This window comes from Neomonachus schauinslandi, chromosome 12, assembly GCF_002201575.2.
Source record: "Neomonachus schauinslandi chromosome 12, ASM220157v2, whole genome shotgun sequence".
NCBI classification, from domain to species: Eukaryota; Metazoa; Chordata; class Mammalia; order Carnivora; family Phocidae; genus Neomonachus; species Neomonachus schauinslandi.
In genome coordinates this window covers 33741674-33763563 of record NC_058414.1, presented here as the reverse complement: position 1 = coordinate 33763563, position 21890 = coordinate 33741674, and the positions used below count along the sequence as shown (strand labels likewise).

Sequence of the window (21890 nt, the reverse complement as noted above, 5' to 3'; positions counted from 1 at the left end):
GTATACAGGGTTTTTATTTTTGTTTTTCAGATTTGTTTACACAAATTCTGGAGAGACTGAGCCTTGGTGTGCTCTGAGCCTCGTGGATCTGTGGTTTGGTAACTGTCATAAATTTTGGAAAGTCTTCTGCCATTTTTACTTCAAATACTTCTTGATTCTTCCTTCTGCTGGTATTCCAATTATGCATATGTTACACTTTTTGATATTATCCCATAGTTCCCAGACATTTTTATTTTTATTCTTCTTTGCATTTGAGTTTGGAAGGTTTTTTTTACTGACCTATAGTCAAGTTCTCTGACCCTTTCTTCAGCTGTGTTGAAGTCTACTGAACACATCAAAAGCATCTTTCATTTCTGTTATAGTGTTGTTTAAAAAATTCTCTTTTCTTTTGATTCTTTCTTAGATTTTCTCATTTCTCTGTTTACATTACCCACCTTTTCTTGCTTTTTGTTTCCCTTATCCATTTACCCTTATATATTAATCACAGTTATTTTAAATTCCCTCTCTGACAATTCCAATATCTGTGCTATATCTGAGTCTGGTTGTGACGACTGCTCTGTCTTTTTGGGCTGTATTTTTTCCAATCTTTTGGAACGCCTTGTAATTTTTTGTTGAAAGCCAAACCTAAAGATTTATGTTAATCTGGCTGTGTTTACTGTTTGTTGTAACTGCTTCAAATGATTCCAGTGTTCCTGTTTTTGTCTCCTCCTGACTTGAGGCTTACATTAGTACTCCTCCTCACAGAGAGCCTGTCTTGCAACTCTCTCAGCTATAATCTACTGTTATTACACTGGAGTGATGGTAAGGTATGAGGGAGTGTGAACATTCTCAAAGCTTCTGAGTGAGTCTGAATTCATTTAGTGAACCTGCATCGTGGGATGTGACCTTCACAAGTGTTTCTCCAGTGGTATAGTTTTTTTTTTCCCCCCTTTCAACTCCCTATTTCCTTCCCTGACTGCAGTGAGTCCCTAACCATTATTGAGTATGGTTTCTCCCACTTAAGTGAGACAGACAGGCTGGAGAAAGTCTGAGTGGGAGAAACTCCCATCAGCTGGGATAAGGCTCTAGCAAAGACCTTTGCCTGCAGAGCAGGCTTCTGTGATGGAGAACACTCTGGGTGTATTTTATGATTATTTTTCCTCTTCCCCTGCCAGAGCCCCAAGGGGATCTTTCCATGATCTTCACTGTGGGAACCCTATAGGGTTCCCGGAGACAAAACAAAGTGTGGGGGTGTCCCTAAGATTGTGGTCCGCAAGAGTTCTCACTCTCATGCTAGACCATAGCCCATCTCCAGCAACTCATAAAAATTACCATTTAAGTATCCTTCCCAGTTTATGGCTCCAGCAGCCTGTGCTCCTGGTGAGGAGATTTGGGCTATTTCTATCTGGATATGTCAGTCTCTCCAGAATTTAGTACAGTGGTTTGCCCTGTGGCCTCCATTCTCTGAGGAACTGAACAAAAGTTTCACATGTTCTGTTCGCCTACCATTTCCTCTTTGAAAGGATGGGAGCATCAGCTTCCAAGCTCTTTACATGTTGGAGCTGAAGCCAGAAGTCTCACTTCCTATGTTTTGGGATGCTCACTCAGAGAACCCAGTCACCATGCTATAAGAAAGCCCAAGCCCTGAGAAGAGCCAGCACCAACTTGCCAGCCATGTAACCTATGTTGGCAATGGGTCCCTCATATTTAAGTCAAGCTGCACAAAATGATACCTCAGGAAGAAGAAACAAACTTTTCCCACTCTTCTCCAACTGCAGATTCGTGAGCAAAAAAAACGATAGCTATTGTTTTAAGTCTCTATGTTTCAAAGTGGTTCATTTTTGCAGTAATATATAAGTAGAACATTCCTAACATGATCCTCAAGGCCTTGGAGATTTCTCAAAATTCAATTCATACCAGTCTCCCCTGAACATACCCCATGTCACATGGGGCTCTCTGAGTTTGTAGAACACACCAACCCCTCCTGGGGGTCTGGCCTGAAGCACTTTCGTCCCTGAACTTTCCCTGGTTGGTCACATCTCCTTTGGATCTAAGAGTAAGTATCCCCTCCTCAGCAAGACTGCCACTGTCCATCCATCTAAAGCATGCTTATCGCTCACCCCTCTCATGCAAATATATATAACCCACCACTCTCTATCTTCCTTCTCACAGCTCTCTTTTCTTTTGTGCAATTTAAATTACAGATGTGTCTGCTGGCTTGATTCGTTTTTCTCTCCCCCACTAGATGATAGGCTCCATGAAAAGAAGAACTTAGTTTTGCTCACCATTACATATCCATCACCTGGCCCAGTACACAGAACATACTAGGGTCTTGGTAAATGTCTCTAAGGGAAGGAGCTCTTTTAACTAGACATGACAAAAAACAAAACAAAAGAACAAAAACAGAAAAAACAACAACAACAAAGAAAGAAAATGTGAACTGCCTCCATGCACTCCTTGTTTAAACAGGGCTTCCCGACCTTGACACTATTGACACTTAGAGGCAAATAAGCAAATGATTCTTTTTGTGAGAGATTGTCCTATTCATTTGTAGAACGTTTCACAGCAACCCTGACTTCTAGATGCCAGTAACAACCTAAGTTGTGAAAACCAAAAATATTTCCAGATATTATCAAACGTCTTCTGAGGAGCAACATCTAGAACCAGTTGAGAACCACGAATTTAAAATGGAAAGATGTTACTTCCCCAGCATCCTGGTTGAAATGAAAAGAATCACAATAATAATGAAGCAACTCAGGAATGTGGGTATGCTTTAAACTGAAACCTATCTTATCATAATATCCTTCCCCTTGTCCTCCTCAAAAACCACTTAAATTGAACTATGGGAGAAAGATTCAAGAAGCCCTGACATTACGATAATTGGAAATTCTACCCTAACTCTCTCAAAAAATTCCTCCCCTAACCAAAAAAATGCCTCCGTTTTCACCAGCTGGGCAGATCTGATATATGACCACAATTCTGAAGACAGCAAATATCACAGATTCTTTTGAGGGTCTCCTAATCAAATGATCAAAGGACTCTGGTAATAAAAATGGCTAACAGAGGCCAATACATTTAGACATTGTCTAATAGGAAAGTTATTCCTGCATAGTTTAGTCTAATAATTGAAATCATGCTTCTTGCCTAAACAATATCCTCATTGTCGCTTTTGTCAAAAAGATTAGGCATTGTTTGTTTATCTGCTGCAAGCTAAATGAAACCAGCTGTACCCATGAACCAGACTCCAATGCCTTGCATTCTTCCTCTAAAGGAAGTCAGGGCTCAATCTGCAATTTGAATAGACTTTAGGGTTTTTTTAATTAGCAGATTTGGTGGGTGGGCCATTATCCTCCTTGGCCTACGTAAGGGTAAGAATTCTGCTTTTTCAACTTTCACCTAGACAGAAGGAGCACCGGATCTGAAAATTACAAGGCGTAAACTCATTTAGTCTATGGGCTTTTTTCTTTCTAATCCAATTTCTCTTGTTGTACATTGTAATGCTGCATTTTGTGCATTAAATTACAAAGCTCACACTGATAGCATTATCATACTATGATGCCATTTTCAGACCCTGTGATTAATAGCGTGGATACAGGCTTGATCTTTAATGTGAGTGGTGATAATAAGCTTTGGCCTGTGGTCCCAAAGTCTAAAAGAAAATCAGAGCAGACCTAATGAGAAACAGAGATTGGGCCTCAGGAGCCTCCTGCATCAGAGCTCATAAAATGTAACCAGATTTGCCTCTTTTGTGGGAGGCAACCTCTCCGGACGCTGGAGATTGGCATGACACTCCAGGTGTCAACACTGAAGATTGAAACTTCAGTGAACCAGGAGTCCAGTGTTTTCCATCTGGGGATTTCTGATTTTTAGAATTCTTCAAACTGCCCCCGATAGTGTTTCAATGGAGTTGACCTTCAGGGCAAGCGGTGAGAGGCACTTCTTTAATCTCACACATTCTGAAAAGGTGGTTAACTGCCACAGCCTTTCTTCTTGCTGCTGCTTGTTTTAATTAACAGCATTTCTCCCCCTATTCCTCCTGGGGCTTTGAAGAGCTCTTTGAAATGTGTTTAGTAGAGTTCAGTCTTGGTTTGGCATAGGCTCTCAATTTATGAGGTCGTTTAATTCAAGTTCAATTATTCAGCACAAATTGGCAGAATGAAATGCTAAAAGAAGATTGGCACTTTCAATCCCATAAATCTCATGTTACATAAAGTGAGCAAATTCGTCCATTGTTCTTATTGACCTCTGAGATAACAATTTATGGCTGGCACAAACCCGTTCGGGCAGGCTTCTCTGTTCAGCAGGCTCCCACAGGAGCAACGCTTTGGCACCATCCCCTCAACAGAAATGCAAGATAAGCAAAAAAAAAAAAAAAAAGACCAAAAATCAGGACCATCTGTGGGATGACTCAGTCTAAATAAGTCAAATACTCTAATTCCAGAGATGGAACAAAGAGCAGGTTTTTCCTTCACTAAAGGACACAAAGTATGAGAAAATCAAAAGCAAGCATCTGCAGCCTCACATACCCCCTAGGTAAGTAGGAAGGAAAGGAGAGAACTCTGTTCCAGGCAACAGGAAAGGTTCATAACTTCTCAGTACTCATGACGGGGTGCAGAACTGGGGGGCTTCAGACATCTAGGAGAGACTGGGCTCTACAGGCTCCGCCTGTAGATCCCAGTACACTGAGAAGCATGTGGTCCCACCACATCTCAAGTCTGAGGTGGCTGTCTGTGCTCCGAGCCCTTATCTGCAATAGCCAGGCCTTAATGGGTGCTCACACATAAACAACCCACCGACCCTGCCAAATTACATTGCTTTAAACCAATTCCACTTTAACACTTAAACAGTACACTTTTGCTTAATCAAAATTTGCACAATAATCAGAATGAATCAGTTTGCTTTTCCTTTAAGGCTCCCAGTCTTTAATAAGTTTAGTGGAGTGTCTGATAACAAAGGGTGAAAATATATTTGTTTGGGGACCACAGCCCAAAAGACAACTGTCCCAAGGATTCCTATGAATACACACAGTGATGAGGGAGGCTTGATTTAAAAGCACTGAGGCTTAGCATTATATTCTCTAGCTCCAGGTCCTTGTAAATGACAAGATTTCGTTCTGTTGATGCAAAAGAAGCCAGTCCGAGAAAGACAAATACCAAATGATTTCACTCATATGTGGAATTTACAAAACAAATAAGCAAAGGGAAAAAAGTGAGAGAGAGAGAGAATCAAGAAACAGATGCTTAATTATAGAGAACAAACTGATGGTTACCAGAGGGGAGGTGGGGGGGGTGGACTGGTGAAATAGGTGATGGGGATATAGGAGGGCATTTGTCACGATGAACTCTGCGTGATGTATGGAAGTGCTCAATCACTACACTGTACACCTGAAATGAATATAACACTGTATGTTAACTAATTGGAATTAAAATAAAAACTTTTTTAAAAATTGAAAAAATAAAAGCACATGAGGCTGTGAATTTGATCAGTCACCCCTGGAGAGAACATACTTAAAATACTTTAGTCAACATCATCCTCTCTTCCTTCCTTTTGAAAACCCCACACCATTTTACATGGGCCCTTTTTACTGCATTCTAGCTCATATCAAATACACTACATTCTAACTTATGTTGAGTTATTTAGGTATATGGACCATATCCCTTCAAAACTGTGAAGGCACTTGAGGTCAGAATCTGCATGTGATTCACCTCTTCTTCACCTACAGTATAAAAAGGGCATAAAAACAACATAATAAACACTCATCAGTAGTTGAGTAAGCTCAAAAAAAAAATGTTAACAAGTCTCTTAATGTACAAAAGTCCCTGGGAAAATTCCTGAAAGGTAAAAATGATTTTGAGGTACTAAATTAAAAACATTTTTAAATGTTATATTTTTTAAATGCAAAGTATTATACAATGCATAATTTTTTTAAATCTTATATTAAATGCTACAGGGATGTAAAAGAGAGAACATAATCAGGAAACCAAGCCAGGATAGAGATTCGTAGTCCGAGTGATGATAAACTGCCTCCCTTCCCCAAACAGAAACACACACACAAAGTAAGCTGAAGAACACTGATTTAAAAAAATATATATTTCTACTCAAATATGAAAATGTGGGAAATCCAAGGCTTTTATTAAAAAAATTAAAGAGCTTGTTTGTGAGTTTTGTGTGTTGACATGGTTGCAGTACCAGCCATATTCTTTAAAACCAGGCTCCTCTTTTTTTATTATTTATTTATTTTTGCCTTTTCAAGGTTTTTTTTTTTTTTGGTATAAAAAAAGAAAAGCATAATTGCCACAAATTACAAAAGACTAATACAAGCTCATTCAGGTATTTTACATTTTTTTTGTCCTTTTAAATGCCTTCTTTTTTTTAAGATTTTATTTATTTGAGAGAGAGAGAGAGAAAGAGCACAAATGGGGGGCAGGGGGTGAGGGTGAGCAGCAGAGGGAGAAGGAGAAGCAGACTGCCTGCTAAGCATGGAGCTTGATGCCCGGGCTCAATTCCAGGACCCCGGGACCATGACCTGAGCCACCCAGGCGCCCCTAGAACCAAACTCTTTACCAAGGGGGCTACGCAGTATAGAAATCTCAGCCAGCTTCTTCCCAATCTACGTAGAGTAAGAAACTCAAGAGAATTCAAGGTAATAAAAAGCCTCTCTATTCCTTCAAGAGTTTCTATACTATAGCTACCAGCAGCTACACCTAAATCAACAAGTACACAAACATTTTGTGGGTGGGGAGAGGAGGATCTCCTTTGCCTGTATTATTTAAAGAACCATGAAATAAAAGATGACTCAAGATATACCATAAATATAAAAGAACACGGTCATGAATGCAATGCCAAATTACTGAGGTTTGAAATGTGTAAGTGTTACGGATTAAATTATATCCTCAAAAAAAGATATACTGAAGCTCCCTAATCTCAGAATATGACATAGGTTCTTTGGAAATAGGGCCTTTAACAGAGGTAACTGCATTGAAATGAAGTCATGCAGGTGGGCCCTGATCCAGTATGACTCGTGTCCTTCTGAAAAGGGGACATTTGGATACAGACACACACAGGGAGAACACCATGGGAACAGGAAGGCAGAGACTGAAGTGCCGCGTTCAGAGGCCAGAAGTGCCGAAGACTGCCAGCTCACCGCAGAGGCTAGGAGAGAAGCAGGGAACAGATTCTCTCCCCTATAGAACCAACCATCAGAAGGACCCAACTCTGCCAACACCTTCTTAGACTTCCAGCTTCCAGAACTGCGAGAAGATAAATTTCGGTTGTTAAGCCACCCAGTCTGTGGTACTTGGTTTTGGCAGCCCCAGCAAACTAATACAGTGAGGTTAGTGGCAAAATCCCAACTTGACCCATGTGATTCAAGATGTATTTGTAAAATGCTCACAAACTAGAAATTAGTGAGATCTCTACAAATACCAGGCAACTTTACCACAATATAATGATAGCTGCTCTTGGAGAAGATGCTAAAGATAATGTTTAAAGATGGGAGGCAGGGATGCCGACATGTATGGGAGAGTGGTGAGGAGTCCTGGGATGGGGGGCTATTTAAATTACAGCACTTCAGGGGACACATCAAACAAACTCAGCTCTCAAGCCTTGCTAGAGGCATGTAACTGTTGTGCTCTGGCCTGACCTTGCCACCCTAAAGCAAGCAAGCACAGGCAACCTGTCCTCTCTTAAAGCAGGTGAGTGGTCAATGGCTTTCATCTCCAGCTGGAGGAAATTAAATACTACATGTGACCAGCAGGCTTGAAACTGCTTGAGAAATGCTGACAAGATACATTTAGGCCTGCTGGAGTGAAGAGTATTAACTGTCCGGAACTGCCCTTCTCAAAGATTGCAGACATTTAAAGGCAGCCTTTCTTTTATTCGAGCATAATAAATGGAGGATTTTTCAACTATCTCCAAGATTTTGACATAAATCACAAAGTTAAACATTTAATAGAGTTATTAACTTACATTTGGAAATCAGCTGAGCCCATCTTTTTTGGGAAGGCACTTAAAAGTAACTGGTGTATTTCCTTATAATGAAATAATATGTTTGCTTCTGTTTGATTCATGATTACAACAAGCCAGAGCATATGTGAGAACCATCTGGAATATTCAACAAGGACCAAGGCTTTCCGAGGAAGGCCTTATACTGTGCAAGCAGTATTGTATAATGGTTAGGAAAAGAATGGCTGCAAACCAGAGAGACGTGAGCCAAAAACAAGCTTTGCCACTAACCAACTGTGTGGACTTGGACAAGTGGTGAAAACTCTCCAAGCACAGGACTCCTAGTCAAATGGAGGTGATAATTATAGGAACTATCTTTGTAGGGCATCATGAGAAATGATGAGACAATGGATATACCATACATTATGCAAAACAATTGCTTAATCCAGTGTAGTGACCCTCATGTTATAAACATTAAATGTACAATTAATTTTTATATACTAGAGAAATAACTATTTTTCTTTAGGAAAGAATATAAAGTTTCACACACAACCTCTATTTAAAACTGCTCAACAATATTCTGTAATGCTCAGGCACTCTAGATAAGTCATTAACAGCCCTCTAGATTTGACTTGATTTTTTATTCCCATCATGTTTCTTTTTCATACAAATTTTTTAAAAGACATTTTTTTTGGTAAATATTTAAAATCTCAAAATTAGTACTATTATTTGTTACTTATATTATTCCTGCATCCTTACTTACATATCTTCCTTTGTCAGAAATATTTCTTCATCTTCTTAAAAAACATAAGCAAAGGAAAAACTACATTCCAGAAAAGCCAAAGATTACCTAAATGGTCAAAATTTCCAATTATGTGTTTAGAAAGTTCCTTCAGAGAATTTTCCACTACATGATTTTATGTAATTAATTAGGTTAGAATTTCCTATCTTCCATAATGACTTAAAAAAGAGACAAAAACAGGGAATGGTTCAGAAAATTATTTTTCAACATTATTTGGTAATGTTATTTAAGGTAAAGATTTGTATTTCCTACAGTTATTTGAGAAATAGCATTATATTTCTACATGCCATCAAATACAGTAACTCTGCACTCTTAATCAATAAGAGAGGGAGGAGGCCTATCAGAAACATACGGGGTAAGCTTTTCAAGAATCCAAACTTGTGCCTGACCCCAGGATAGCATTGGGCAGGGGGGTGCGGGGGGGGTGTGTGTGTGGAGAATAACAACAGGAGGGAAGGTTGTTTCTCCACGTGAAAATATATGTAGTATGGTGTCAAAGTACACAGGTAGGAAAAAAGAAAAAGTCTGCATTTTTTTTTAATTTAGTGATTTCTTTAGATGGAGTAAAAGCTCAATTTAAAAAGACGCAAGAATAGCCAATATATTTGACTTTGTCAAAACAGTACTCTTATTCTTAAGCAAACACTAAACCTCCAGAAGAAATTAATCATATCATTCACCTGGAAACGAATTCTCATTTGAGGGTTCCAGCCCCAATGTTGGGGGTGGGGGGGCAGGGGTAGGACAGAAAAGATAAATTGGACAAGTCTGCAAAATTGTTTGCTAGCAGGGAAAACCAATTCTGCTGACTTTCACACTTCTTAAAACAACAACAAGAACAAAAACTGAGAGAAAATCTACTGTATATTAAAGGAGAATTATTTAAATAAATTAATATTATTAATTGTTAATAATCAGTATTAAGAGAGCAGGTACATTTTAAATGTGAAATATTAAAAACCGAATGAACTTACTTGCTTTTCCCTTTGTATACTGTAGCATAAGAGCCTTCCCCTAGTTTTTCCAGTTTTTCGTATGAGTCAGCTTTTCCAAATTTGGGACTTGTCGGCTAAAAATGGAGCAGAGGGTAAACAAAACAGATTGTATCAAACTAATTACAATGAATAGGCCAATTTTGCTAAAAATGTATAAATTCTGTCACTTTTTTAAATAGCTTTTTTCTGATATAAGAATATTTATTCTAAAAAACAACATGATAACTATTCAGGATACAAAACTCAGAAAATGTAAATAAACACAGTGTAGAAAGTTTAAATTTACCCATAATCTGTCTACCAAGAAAGAACCACCATTAATATTTTGGTATCTCTTCTTCCAGTGCTATCTATATGCTGATGCCTGCTTTTTTACATAAATAGGATTACACTAAACATACTGATTTTAATCTGCTTTTTTCCCCCACTCAACATATTATGAATATTTTCCATGTTATTATATAATCTTCTAAATTAGGGGCTGGCTAGTCCAAACTAACACCTGTTCATCCCACAAACTTAGAAAAGTTTCTACTTCTTTTTTTTTTTAATGGGGTGGGTGGTCAAAAGAAGAATAAAATTTAATAGCACAGTAAGATTATATATGAGAATCAAATTTTAGTGTCCACGAAGTTTATTAGAAAATAGTCATGCATGTTCATTTCCATATTGTCTTACGACTTGAAAGCTACAACAGAGGTGTAGCTGCAGCAGAGATGATACAGCCAACAAAACTGAAAATATTTACCCTCTGACCCCTGTTGTAAATCATGACTGTATAATATTCAGCCAGATAAAGGTACTCCTCCAATACCTCTTAGCAATAATGCAAACAAATAATCAAAGATGCATCACTCAGATATTACTCATTAATAAAAAGGAACTGTCTTATGTATTATAAACCGACCCTTAAGTTTAGCTGCAGCAAAATAACTCTTCCTAAAGACATAGCACATCCCATCAAGATGATAAAAGTGCTGAAAGTGAGCAATCTCATCACTCTTGCTGTCCCCAGCCCGCCTCAACTTTCACCAGACAAGACATGGGGAGTGCTGTCCTCCATGGGGCAAGTTACCTATTATTATTATTTTTTTATTATTCATTTGAGACACAGAGATACAGAGAGAGAAAGCATGCATGAGCAGGGAGAGAGGCAGAGGGAGAGGGAGAAGCAGGCTCCTCGCTGAGCCAGGAGCCCGATGTGGGGCTCGATCCCAGGACCCTGGGATCATGACCTGAGCAGAAGGCAGACACTTAACCATCTGAGCCACCCAGGCGCCCCCAAGTTACCTATTATTTTAATGTCACTATAAAAGGGTAATATCAAAGCGTATCAGAAAATGATAATTATATGAGGAATTAAAAGCATCTTAATGGAATTATCCAATCTCAGTTATAAATACATAAATAATCGATAAAAAGTTACTGGTGATTGTGTTACTGCATAATTAATGATTTTCAGAAGCTCAGGAAAAGACCTTCTTGCAGAAAGTTTATAGAACACTATCCTTGAGAATGTGCTCTTATACCACTTACGAGAAACATAACATACTGGCAATGGATCTGACTCCCACCATTTATAAAGATCCTGTGTGGCAAGTTGAACACATGCTTCTTACCTCCTTCCCACCCAAAATACCACACAGTGACTGAGAAGATATTTTTCAAAAATAATAAAGCAGAAACAGGAATGGGAAACAAGAAAGAGTGCCAATATTTAATCAGAAATTTTGAGAAATTCTGAAAGAGAGACAGTAATCAGAATCAAAACTTCAGAGAAAAGACGGGGGCAACCTAAAGCCCCAACCTGGAGAAGAAGACTATTACAAATAGAAGAAGCAGGAGTCTCCAGGAAAATGTGAAACTAATCAACACAGCTGAGCACAGGGTGCCCTCCCAAGCAAACTGCAGGAACATCTGCACAGAGGAGACAGCTGAGACTGTGGGTATTCAGGCCAGAGGGGCAGAGCAAGGACGGAAGCAGCCACTGCCTAGAAAAAGGATGACAATCCCCCCCATGCCCAAGCTGTAATCCTTGCCTCTCTCATAAGATCACTACAGATGATTTACAGAAAACTAAATTAGCTGACAGTAATTCTCAAATACAAAAATGAGCATATAATAAAAAATCACAAATCATTTCAGGAAAATCAATACCTGGAAAAAAAGGCATAATATTTAATGGGCAGATAAACCAAAACCCTGGTTAGAGAGTTGACATTGCCAAGAATAACTTTGAATAAAAATAACCAGTATGTTCAGAGAGATTTCAGAAGATACTACATCCTTCAAGAAGAAACAATTAGAGATTTAGAGATTAAATATTTAATCAATGAAATAAAATATTCAATGGGCAGGGAATAAAAGAATGGACACATATGAAAAGTAATAAGCTCAATGTCTGAACAGAATTCCCCTAGAAAACTTTAGGGAGAGGTTGCACCTAAATAGAAAAAATATCCAATCAGCATAATATCCTCACAGACAACAATGACTGCAAAAAGACAATTAAGCAACATTTTCAAAATAAATAGCAAAAATGATTCTGAATCACTAATACCATACCCAAAATAGTCCTGTCAGTAGGATGGAAAAGATGTAATGTTGCCACCTACAGAAAAAAAAATCTAGATACAGAATTCTGTATTATCTTGATATAAGATGTACTTGGAGTGATGGGCGAAGCACAGAAAGGCAAGGAACACTAGGAAAAAAGAAGCAACGGCAGGCTGAGATTTCTTCAATTGATCAGGACAGACTGCAGAAACTGAGTAACTCCAAATGCATACGTTTTAGTATGTTTCTTAACTCTTCAAAGGTCATCACAAATAACATGAACTGGATACACAAATCCCAAACAAATTAGAGAGAAAAGAATAGAAGAACACAATGTAATGAGGAGAGGGATGAAAATAAAAAGTGAAAGGTCAGAGGAGGGGGGGTGCTCAAGAAGAAAACACATCAAGTAGAAGTTCATAAAATAAGAACTTAAGTTTAAACATATCAATCGTGTAAAACATATCAATCAATCGTACTGATTGTAATAAAAGTAAATGAACAAACTTCCTTTATTTTTTTTTTTTTAAAGATTTTATTTATTTGACAGAGAGAGACAGTGAGAGCAGGAACACAAGCAGGGGGAGTGGGAGAGGGAGAAGCAGGCTTCCCGCCGAGCAGGGAGCCCGATGCGGGACTCGATCCCGGGACCCCGGGATCATGACCTGAGCCGAAGGCAGACGCTTAACGACTGAGCCACCCAGGCGCCCCCAAACTTCCTTTATTAATATAAACTTCTCAGATTGAAAAAACAAAGAAAGTCTAGCAATATGCTATTCCTAAGAGACAAAATTAAAATGAGTAAATCTGAAAATAAAGGAGTAAAGGGAAAATACAGCAAAAAAAGGAATTTTACAAAATAATGCATTATCGCAATATTGATGGCAAACAAGATAGAATTCATAAAACAACAAATAGATTAAATTAGTATATCCCATAAAAATGAACATTAATATCCACAAAGAAATTGAATAATTTTAAATTTTTAAAATTAAATTAAAATTTAAATTTAATTATTAAATTAAAATTTAATAATTAACAGTTTTGAAATGTATGTATTTTACTGCTGGTAGCAATAAAATAAGAAATTGTCAAATTCACGGTGATAATGGGCAACAAACATACATCACTCAGACATCAAAAGAGCAGACAAGGAAGAAGTAAGGGATTTATGAACTTGAATATGAGAATTACCATTTTAATCTAATACACATGTTAATATATATTCTTTTCAAGCATACATTTAACATTCACAAAAAAAAATGACCACTTTCAATATTTAAAACTGCAGAAACACCTTAAGTTACTTTTTCTGAACATACTGCAATAAAATTAGCAATTAAGAACAAAAGGAAACCTTAAATAGTTTAGCTGTGTGAGTGAGAAAGAAAATCAAAATTGAAAATTCATAAATAAATATGTGGCATTGAGGACATGACATTTTAAGACCCAGGGGATACAGCCAAATCAATACATAACAAGAAAATGTAAATACATATGCACACACTAGAAAAGAAGAAAGGTCGAAAGTAATACGAATTAGACATACTAAGAAGGGATTAATAAAAACAATGGACCACGTATTCTTTTCTTCAAGAAACTTGTAAGGTACAAACCATGTGTTGAGTTGAATCAAGTAAAACTTAATGGAAAATTACATTCAAAATCGCCTGACTAGTCCTGTGTGGGTTATGTTCTCATGCATTTTTCATCACCGGGAAACAGCTTGCGAATGTCACACTTTACCATCACCCTCCTGAGCCCAAGTTTTAAATAGAAATTTTAAAACCTATATTAAACTTCAGTATAAAATGATCTTCAATGGGGAAAATATTGTGTTCACAGTTCCACTCTAAATTATTTAAAATTAGAATGAGAAGTCTGTGTTTGCTTTTGTGCTCCTTTAAGAATAAATCTAATCTATGTTCAAGAAAAAAAGCAGCAGCAGAAAACTACCCCTTTACTCCTATTAGGAGATAAACTGCTAATGCGTATTTATAGCAAGTACAAGACATAGTCACACAAAACTGGTAGAAGAAGACGCCAGTATTTTTTCCTCCTGAAAAGGCACAAATAATTTTCTAAAATATTTCACTCTTTATCAACTGCCTTATATATCAGAGTTGATATAATCGTTTTAAGATACAGACCACACTAAATGTACTACTTGAAGAAATAGAATTGAAGAAATCAGAAAAACAAGAATATGCTTAAAAAAAAAAAACACTTATTCACAAGAAAAATCAAGTAAAAGAAGACGCTAATGGCACAAAGTACTCTATCTAATTAAATGGATTTGGATGCACTAACTACCATGGTTCATATACACCCTATTAATATTGTGATGGCAGAAAATTAATATTTTGCCACATTTGATGCTAAGACAATGTTATTTTCCCTGTGAAACTGATATGTATACATTGTAGAAATACACTGTAATCTACAGATCAATCATGCTAGCTTCATAGCTCCATACACACATAATGTCTCTCTAAAAATTTTTATCTAAAAAAGAATGGGCCTATGGAATAGGGCATGTCTTAAGATAGTCTGAGCTTTAGGAGTCAGATTCTTATAAAGTGAGTCCCCCTATTTTAAGTAATTAGAAATGTTCTGATCTGTAATTACTATGCATATGAATAAGGAATCCAACTGCTAAGTCATTAAAGAGGCCAATAATAAAATCCTTCCCATCAAACGGATGAAATTAAGAATAATTCAGAAGGCGAGGTCCTATTTTGTTTGATAATTAAAGTTCAGGCTTTGAGTTTGCCTATTTTTTTTTCTCACAACCTTATTAAATCATCAACATTTAAACAGATGCTAGATCAAACCCATATGTAGTCAATCCTAAATATTATCTTTGGCTCTTTGCGGTCAGGTGCATGGGTGAATTGGAAACAGTTTTATGGGGCAAGTATTCTCTGCTTATCACTTCCCTACTTAGATCGCAGGCTTGAGACAGCACTTTAGAAAACTGGAAAGACAGAGGGCTAATCAGCAATTACTAACCAACACACTAACTGCACAGAGATGTGGAATTTAATGAGATAATGTAAATACATTTTTTTGTAAAAATAGAATAAAGGTACAGAGAACCATCAATTGTATGGACCAGTGGAGGGGAACATTGGCATAGATAATGAAAAAATGAAGATAATATTCCAGCTGAATGGTGCCTGCCACCCTGCCATGAAGGAGATGCTCATGGCCTTTGCTAGTTCTAGTTCATTGTTTGTGTAATTAACAATGACAGCTAGTTAATATCAAGTGTTTGCTAAGTGCCTGGCTTTGAGCTAATCACTTCAAATACAGGACCTAAGTTTAATCCGTATAACATCACCCTGAGGTTGGTCTATTAGTATCCTCATTTGAACATGAAGATTTTAAAGACTGGAGAAGTAAATAACTCATCTAACATCCTGTAGCTAAAGGCGGAGCTAGAATTCAAACCAAGTTAATCAGAATCAAGGACCTATTCTCTTTACCACTACTGCATTGGTGGAATCTTCCCACAAAGACCTAATCCTCAGAACAGGCATTAAATTATGCTTAAATTTATCATCTACTGAAACCCCATTCCTAAAAGCAGGGATGTATTTTTGAACTGCATTTTTATAAAATGCATGAGTATACTTTTATGTCCATTCTAATGATACCATGACATGGCTATAGGAATGTCCACAGTTTCATATTGAATTCATTGAAAACTGATTTTAACCTTCATATATTAACCCCTTGCTTAACGTTACTGATGACGCCCTGAATTGCAGGAAAACCACAATCTGCACTACTGTATTATACTATAATTTTGAGAGTGGATGTGAGGGTAAAGTGGGAAGGATTCATGAGGCCTCATTAAACAAGAATTTCAAGTGAAATCTTCCTTTGCTAATTTTTCTTCTGCCTTTGATCTCAGAAAGAGGCTCTAGCATCCTGTATTTCTAGCCCAATTACAAAGTCACACTAAGGTAATCCACAGTTGATGGATAACTTGGTTACAAAATAGATCTAGATGCTACACAGAGAGATAGACCCAAGCACCACAGGTGGTAACAACCTAACGAGGGGGCTTGGTTCTCTCTAGGAATGTTCTAGTCAGCACAAGAAGGAGGCAATGCCAAGATAAGACTCCGCCGCTCAAGGATAAACCCCTGAGAACTGAAGTGGGACTCTCAAGTGTGCACCTTCTTCCCCTCTTCAGATTGGGCCTGCGTATCATGGGATATAGATTTATCTGGAGATGGGAGGAGGTACATTTGGAGGACTCTGTGGTGGAATGTATAGACCTTAATCTAAATATGAATTTCTGAAAATATGTTCTCTTTAAGCTTAGCTTATGATAGCACAGCTCAATGAAATCCCTTCTAAATTGGGCGAGCAAGACAGGCAGTCTCCCATAGCACTTCCAATAGCTCTAGCTGTTGAGGAGCACAGCTGGGATGGAGGGGGTGGGAGGGAAAAGGGGGAAGAAAGCTTTGCCCTGTCAGTGACAGTATCAAACACTACTCAGGGACGAGGCCCAGAAGAGCAGGCACTCAAGAAATGTCTGAAGCAAATAAAAGCTGTCAAATACCTCTTGAAATATACCAATTCAAATAAAATCACATTCTTTAGATTCTGCCTGAATTTTAAAGTGCCACCATCTAAACAAATTCAGGAAGTATACAGATGAATGCAGATGGTCTCTGAGGTCAAGGTACTCTTGGTTTCTTGATTTCAGTCATGATTCCTAGCAATGACCACTATGTGCATAGGGCAGTTGGGAAGACGTGGTACCGTACAATACATCCACCACAGTAATCCCAAGAAACAAGAACAGCTATCCTGTTGTCCTCACTAAAACAGGGACTCAGCACAGTGCCACACTTCTGCTCACTTTCTCCCTCCTTCTCAACTGTGTTCTTGGAGCCTATTCAAGATAACTAATACTTCAAAGAAATAACAGTAGAATAAAGATATGGCATTAATCTTGCTGGCCCTTGGGTAAAGGGACTATTCTGATGCCTATTAGCCTTTAAAAATTTGTATAACAAAATCTGTCCTAAAACTCCCATGCCTGTGGGTATGAAATGAGCAAACCCATACACTATCAGATGGGCTATAGAGTGGTATTACACAAGATGTGTTACTGCCTCCATTTTCTGCCCAATGAGGAATCCAAAGGAAAATGGTCTTTCCATAAAGAGAGTATCATAAAATACCCTCTTCCATCGCAATAGGGAAGAGAACAAAAAGGCAGAAGGTAGAAAGGACTCAGAACAAAACAGAGTATTATAGCACCAAGCTAAAAGAGAAAAGAAACCACTTCCAACTTGAGGAGAAAAGAGCAAAGACATTTTTTCTAAGGCATACTGAATGGAGACAAAAACTCCTATAAAGAAAAGAAAGCAAAGCAGTTTCAACACAAAGTAATATAAGTGGTCTGATATATAAGAAAGACTTCCTGGGGTAGAACAGGAAAGGGTAAGCCCAGTAAGAAACTCAAGAAAAAGAATCTTAAAGGAAGTTAACAATAGGAGCAAAACAGTGGAAATTTCTAGTTAAACATGGTGGTTTTAACACATGTACTTATCTCTGCCCTCACCAATCTACTAAACTGACAGTAAAGTCATAACTCACAAGGGCAAATAGAACAAGTAAAAAGATTGCAGACAAGATACAAACAAAAGTTTGGAGACGGGAGACAAATGGATGGGAGGCTGCTGACAAGGACGATGACCAAAGGCGTAAACCAAGAACGAACTCAGTTCATACTTCAGAATCCCAGAAACACTCAAGAACTGGAAGCTGAACTTCAACGAGAGGCCAAAAGCAAAGTGCTTAGTCGGAGTGGGTTTAAGGAACAGGTCCTTTTCCTGGGAACTTGCCTCTCTCAGACAGGTGTATGCCCTACCGTGATCCCCAGCAGAGGCTTATTCTCTGAAGAGGCTGAACCAGACAGGTCAGAACTGGGACACCAAGTACAGTGGAAATCAGGATGAAGAGTCATACTGAATGAAAACAAAGCAGAAGAAAGTTTGTGTAGGACTGGGAGACCCTGGGCCCCTTCTTGATCATCTCAGAAAAATAGCATTTAAGCTTTCATATCCTAAAAAATCGACTGGTAAATTTGCTCTGGGGGATCAACTCAGCCAAGGAAAAAGATGGATTGATACTGACATCTGATAGTCCTCCCTATGAAATGACTAGGTCTTCTCTGATATTCCCTACGCTGAGGCCTCCCCCAGTGGACAAGCACTGGTGGCACAAAGAAATTCCTATGAACTTTTTTGTACACTATTCATAATATGAACTCAGTCAAGAGTTCTCTCCAAAGGCATGATCTAGACTCACCAAAATTAAAAATCTCAACAGGCAAGGCAGAAACCAAAACAAACAAACAAACAAACAAAAACCAAAACAAAGAACTCAAAGGAAACTCGAGATCATTTAGGAAGTATAGTAAAAAAAAAAAAAAAAAAGCCTCTTCAAAATTCCCCCAAGCTACCTTTAGCATATTCAAAAACAGAGGAGACAATATATTATTCATTGAAAAAGAACAGATTGATTTTCAAAAGAACATATGAGGAATAAGAAAGAGCTTTTGGAAATAAATGTTAGCATCAATTAAAAATTTAACTGAAGCATTAAAAAAATTTTTTTTAATATCCATAAAGCAGAGAAAACCAAAAAGAAAATTAATGAATTAATAATAAAAGAATATTTTCTGAAATTGAAAGAAATTAATTTCAAAATTGAAAAGATTCCCTGAGTACCGAGAAAAAGGTCCACATCAGGGATGAAAACAAAGTTCTAGAAGTTTCCACAAAGAATGAATTAGGAATCAGAATAGTCTAGGGCTTAAAATAACAATAAAGGGACCTAGAAAAGAACAATGCGATGTCTTCAAAAGGCTCTGAAAAAATTTATTTTCTAAACTAGAATCCTATACCCAGATTATTAATCAAGTTACCAAGTATGAATAAAGGTACGGTCATATGTGCAATGACATAAACCAAGAACAAGAAAAACACATAACCCAAAGCATAGGCATTTAACACAAAAATGAGGGAAAAGAAACTTCTCAGGAAGCTAGTGAAGGGAAGCCTCAGGATAGCAGGCTTGGAGATCAAGTGGTCCAGACTGGATTAGAAGGATTGACAACATCAAGGACAATCTCAGGGGGAAGAAAAACTGATAAGTTACCTGATTTCTGATTTGTTTAATAAGTTTTATAGTTTTACCAAATAATCTGGGACCTCAATTTGTAATTGAAATTATAATAAATCATTATATCAATTATGAATAAATGAAGAGGAAGCAATTACGACTAAGAAAATCTGAAAGTTATGCAAAGAAGGATAGAGTTGTTGAATCACTATGTTGTACACCTAAAACTAATGTAACATTGTGTGTCAACTATACTTCAAGAAAAAAATAAATGTTAGAAAGTTCTTCAGAGAAAGAAATTCAATCATAGTATATCATGTGGCCTTGCTATGAATAGCATTTACAGCATCACAAGATTACAAACGCCATATACTAAAAGCCAGAAAGTAGGGGAAATATATTTGGGGATAGGAACACAACAGGGAAAATCCTCTCTTGATGTGTTCCAGTGGTTTTATATCTAGAGCCCTGCTCAGATTCGGGCTGAATTTTGCAGGTGCTTTGCGTAAACTTCCATTAGGACATCACAATGTCTGGCTATCTCTCTTGGTGATGTCAGCAGGTACTGACAATCATTACCTACATGTATTACCTCATCAGGGATTACCAAATTGTGATTCCTAAATATATTATTCTTTCTTGATGTATTAGTGGGATTATTTCTAAAAGACAAATTCACCCCCCCCCATCAAAACTAGGTTACCATGAGGTCAATTTCATGTAGGAATCACAGAAAATAAATGCTTAGTTATTTGCTTCAGTTACCAGTTTTCAATAACGATTCTCGTTTTTATAAAGGTTTCTCTTGGGTTTTGTATGTTAATTTTTAGCCTGCTATTTCGCTAACTTCTCTCACTGTTTAGAGTATTTTCACTGATTCTTTTGGATTTTCCAGATACATCATCAAAAATCTGCAAATAAAGATAATTTCACCTCCTTCTAGCTTGACTTTATTATCTGTAAAGATGTTATTCTGCTCCTTTTTCTCTTCTTTTTTTCCTCATGGTTTTGTATAAGATTCAACCACTAATTTTTCTATTGGTTATTTTAAGTAAAATGAATTATTCAGTAGTTTAAGGCAGGGGTGTGGCCAAGATAGCCTTTCTAGCTTCCTAAAATAAAGTTTTTTCATCCATTTCACGAAGTTAAAAAATAAAGACAAACTAGCACACACACTGAGATCTTCCCTCAACTGTTTTGCTCCAACATTTCTTTCTGGACCATCCATTTCCTTTGCCCCCATTGAATGTGACCTACACAGAAGCCTACTTCCGCACTTTCCATTCAGGGCAGGGTTTCGTCCTGGAAAGGTCTTCAGGGCTTCAATGTGACGTTCTAGAGGAGTCACAGAAAGGCCAGTAGACTACTCCAGTATCAGTAACCCACCCTGGTCTCCTTGCACTCACCTACTCACAGAAGCCATCAAAGTCCCTCCCAGTTGCTGCCACTGTCCTAAGAATGTCCCAACAAGCAGCCAGTATGTACCTGATGGCAATGGAGGGGGGAGGGGGGCTATGAGAGTAGAGTTTCAGAGAGGAGTCCTTTCCCTTCCCTGAGCTTCCATCCTCACCCTTCCTAACACCATGCAGTTCTGAAAACTGCTCATGGTTTGTTCCCCTCCTCACTCCTATTTTGAGGTTCACAGAAATACTTGTCAACTATATTTGTTGCCAATATTATCCACTGGTTCTGGTTTTACTATACTAGTTGTTCTGAGTTTCAAAACCTAGGCCACTGCCATCCCCCCAGACTTGTCTATTTGATCTGTTAAGCTATGTTCAAGCATGACTTTAATAAAGATAAAATGCAACTTTAAAGAGAGAGAGAGAGAAATACAAAAAGCATCAGGTAACACTCAACTTTCCTTGATAAAAACTGAAACTAATTCCTTATTAAATATTAAAAATATGGAAACTCCATGGTTATCACTTATATTATGATGTACGTGCTGACTTTTAAATCTACATGATCCCTGGTAGCACCAAGCACAGCCAGCACCCACATCTTGGTTTCTAACTACCACTCTCCAATAAAAGGAACTGAGATTCTTTGGAGAAATGGCTGGTTTTAGGTCTGGGGTTGGGAAAAATACAACATCAGCCAAAAGTGTCTTGGAGGACCAGAAGGTAAGGACATGTTCCAAAAACAGAGGGACAAAGACATTTCAAAAAGGCACAGGAGCCAAACTGAAAGAGCTCCCAATGGTTAAAGTAGGAAGAATCTGAGCAACATAAGAAGGAATACACCAGTAGATTATAACTAGTATTGAGAAAAAATACATGACAGCTAAATTTAAATTTCAGATAAAAGGTAAATAATTCTTTAGTACAAGTATGCCTCATTGCAATATCTGAAAATGCCAATTTCTATATATCATTTTAGGCTGATATATAATAATATTATGATAACTATATAGTAAAATGTCTATAACCCTCTTTCCATAACATAGGCTTAATCATTCT

General features: G+C 37.6%; 1 protein-coding gene across 2 annotated transcripts in view; it reads right to left on the bottom strand.

Annotated features, from left to right (window-relative positions):
* The window catches only part of CDK14 (cyclin dependent kinase 14), a 546170-nt gene that overhangs the window by 390742 nt on the left and 133538 nt on the right, over positions 1–21890 (bottom strand). Inside the window, exon 4 of one of the 2 annotated variants that reach the window (XM_021689620.1) lies at positions 9700–9794. The exons of the other annotated variant lie outside the window; for it this stretch is intronic. Coding sequence (XP_021545295.1) covers positions 9700–9794 — 95 coding nt within the window. The remainder of the gene's footprint in view (positions 1–9699; positions 9795–21890) is intronic. 2 annotated transcript variants of the gene reach the window in all.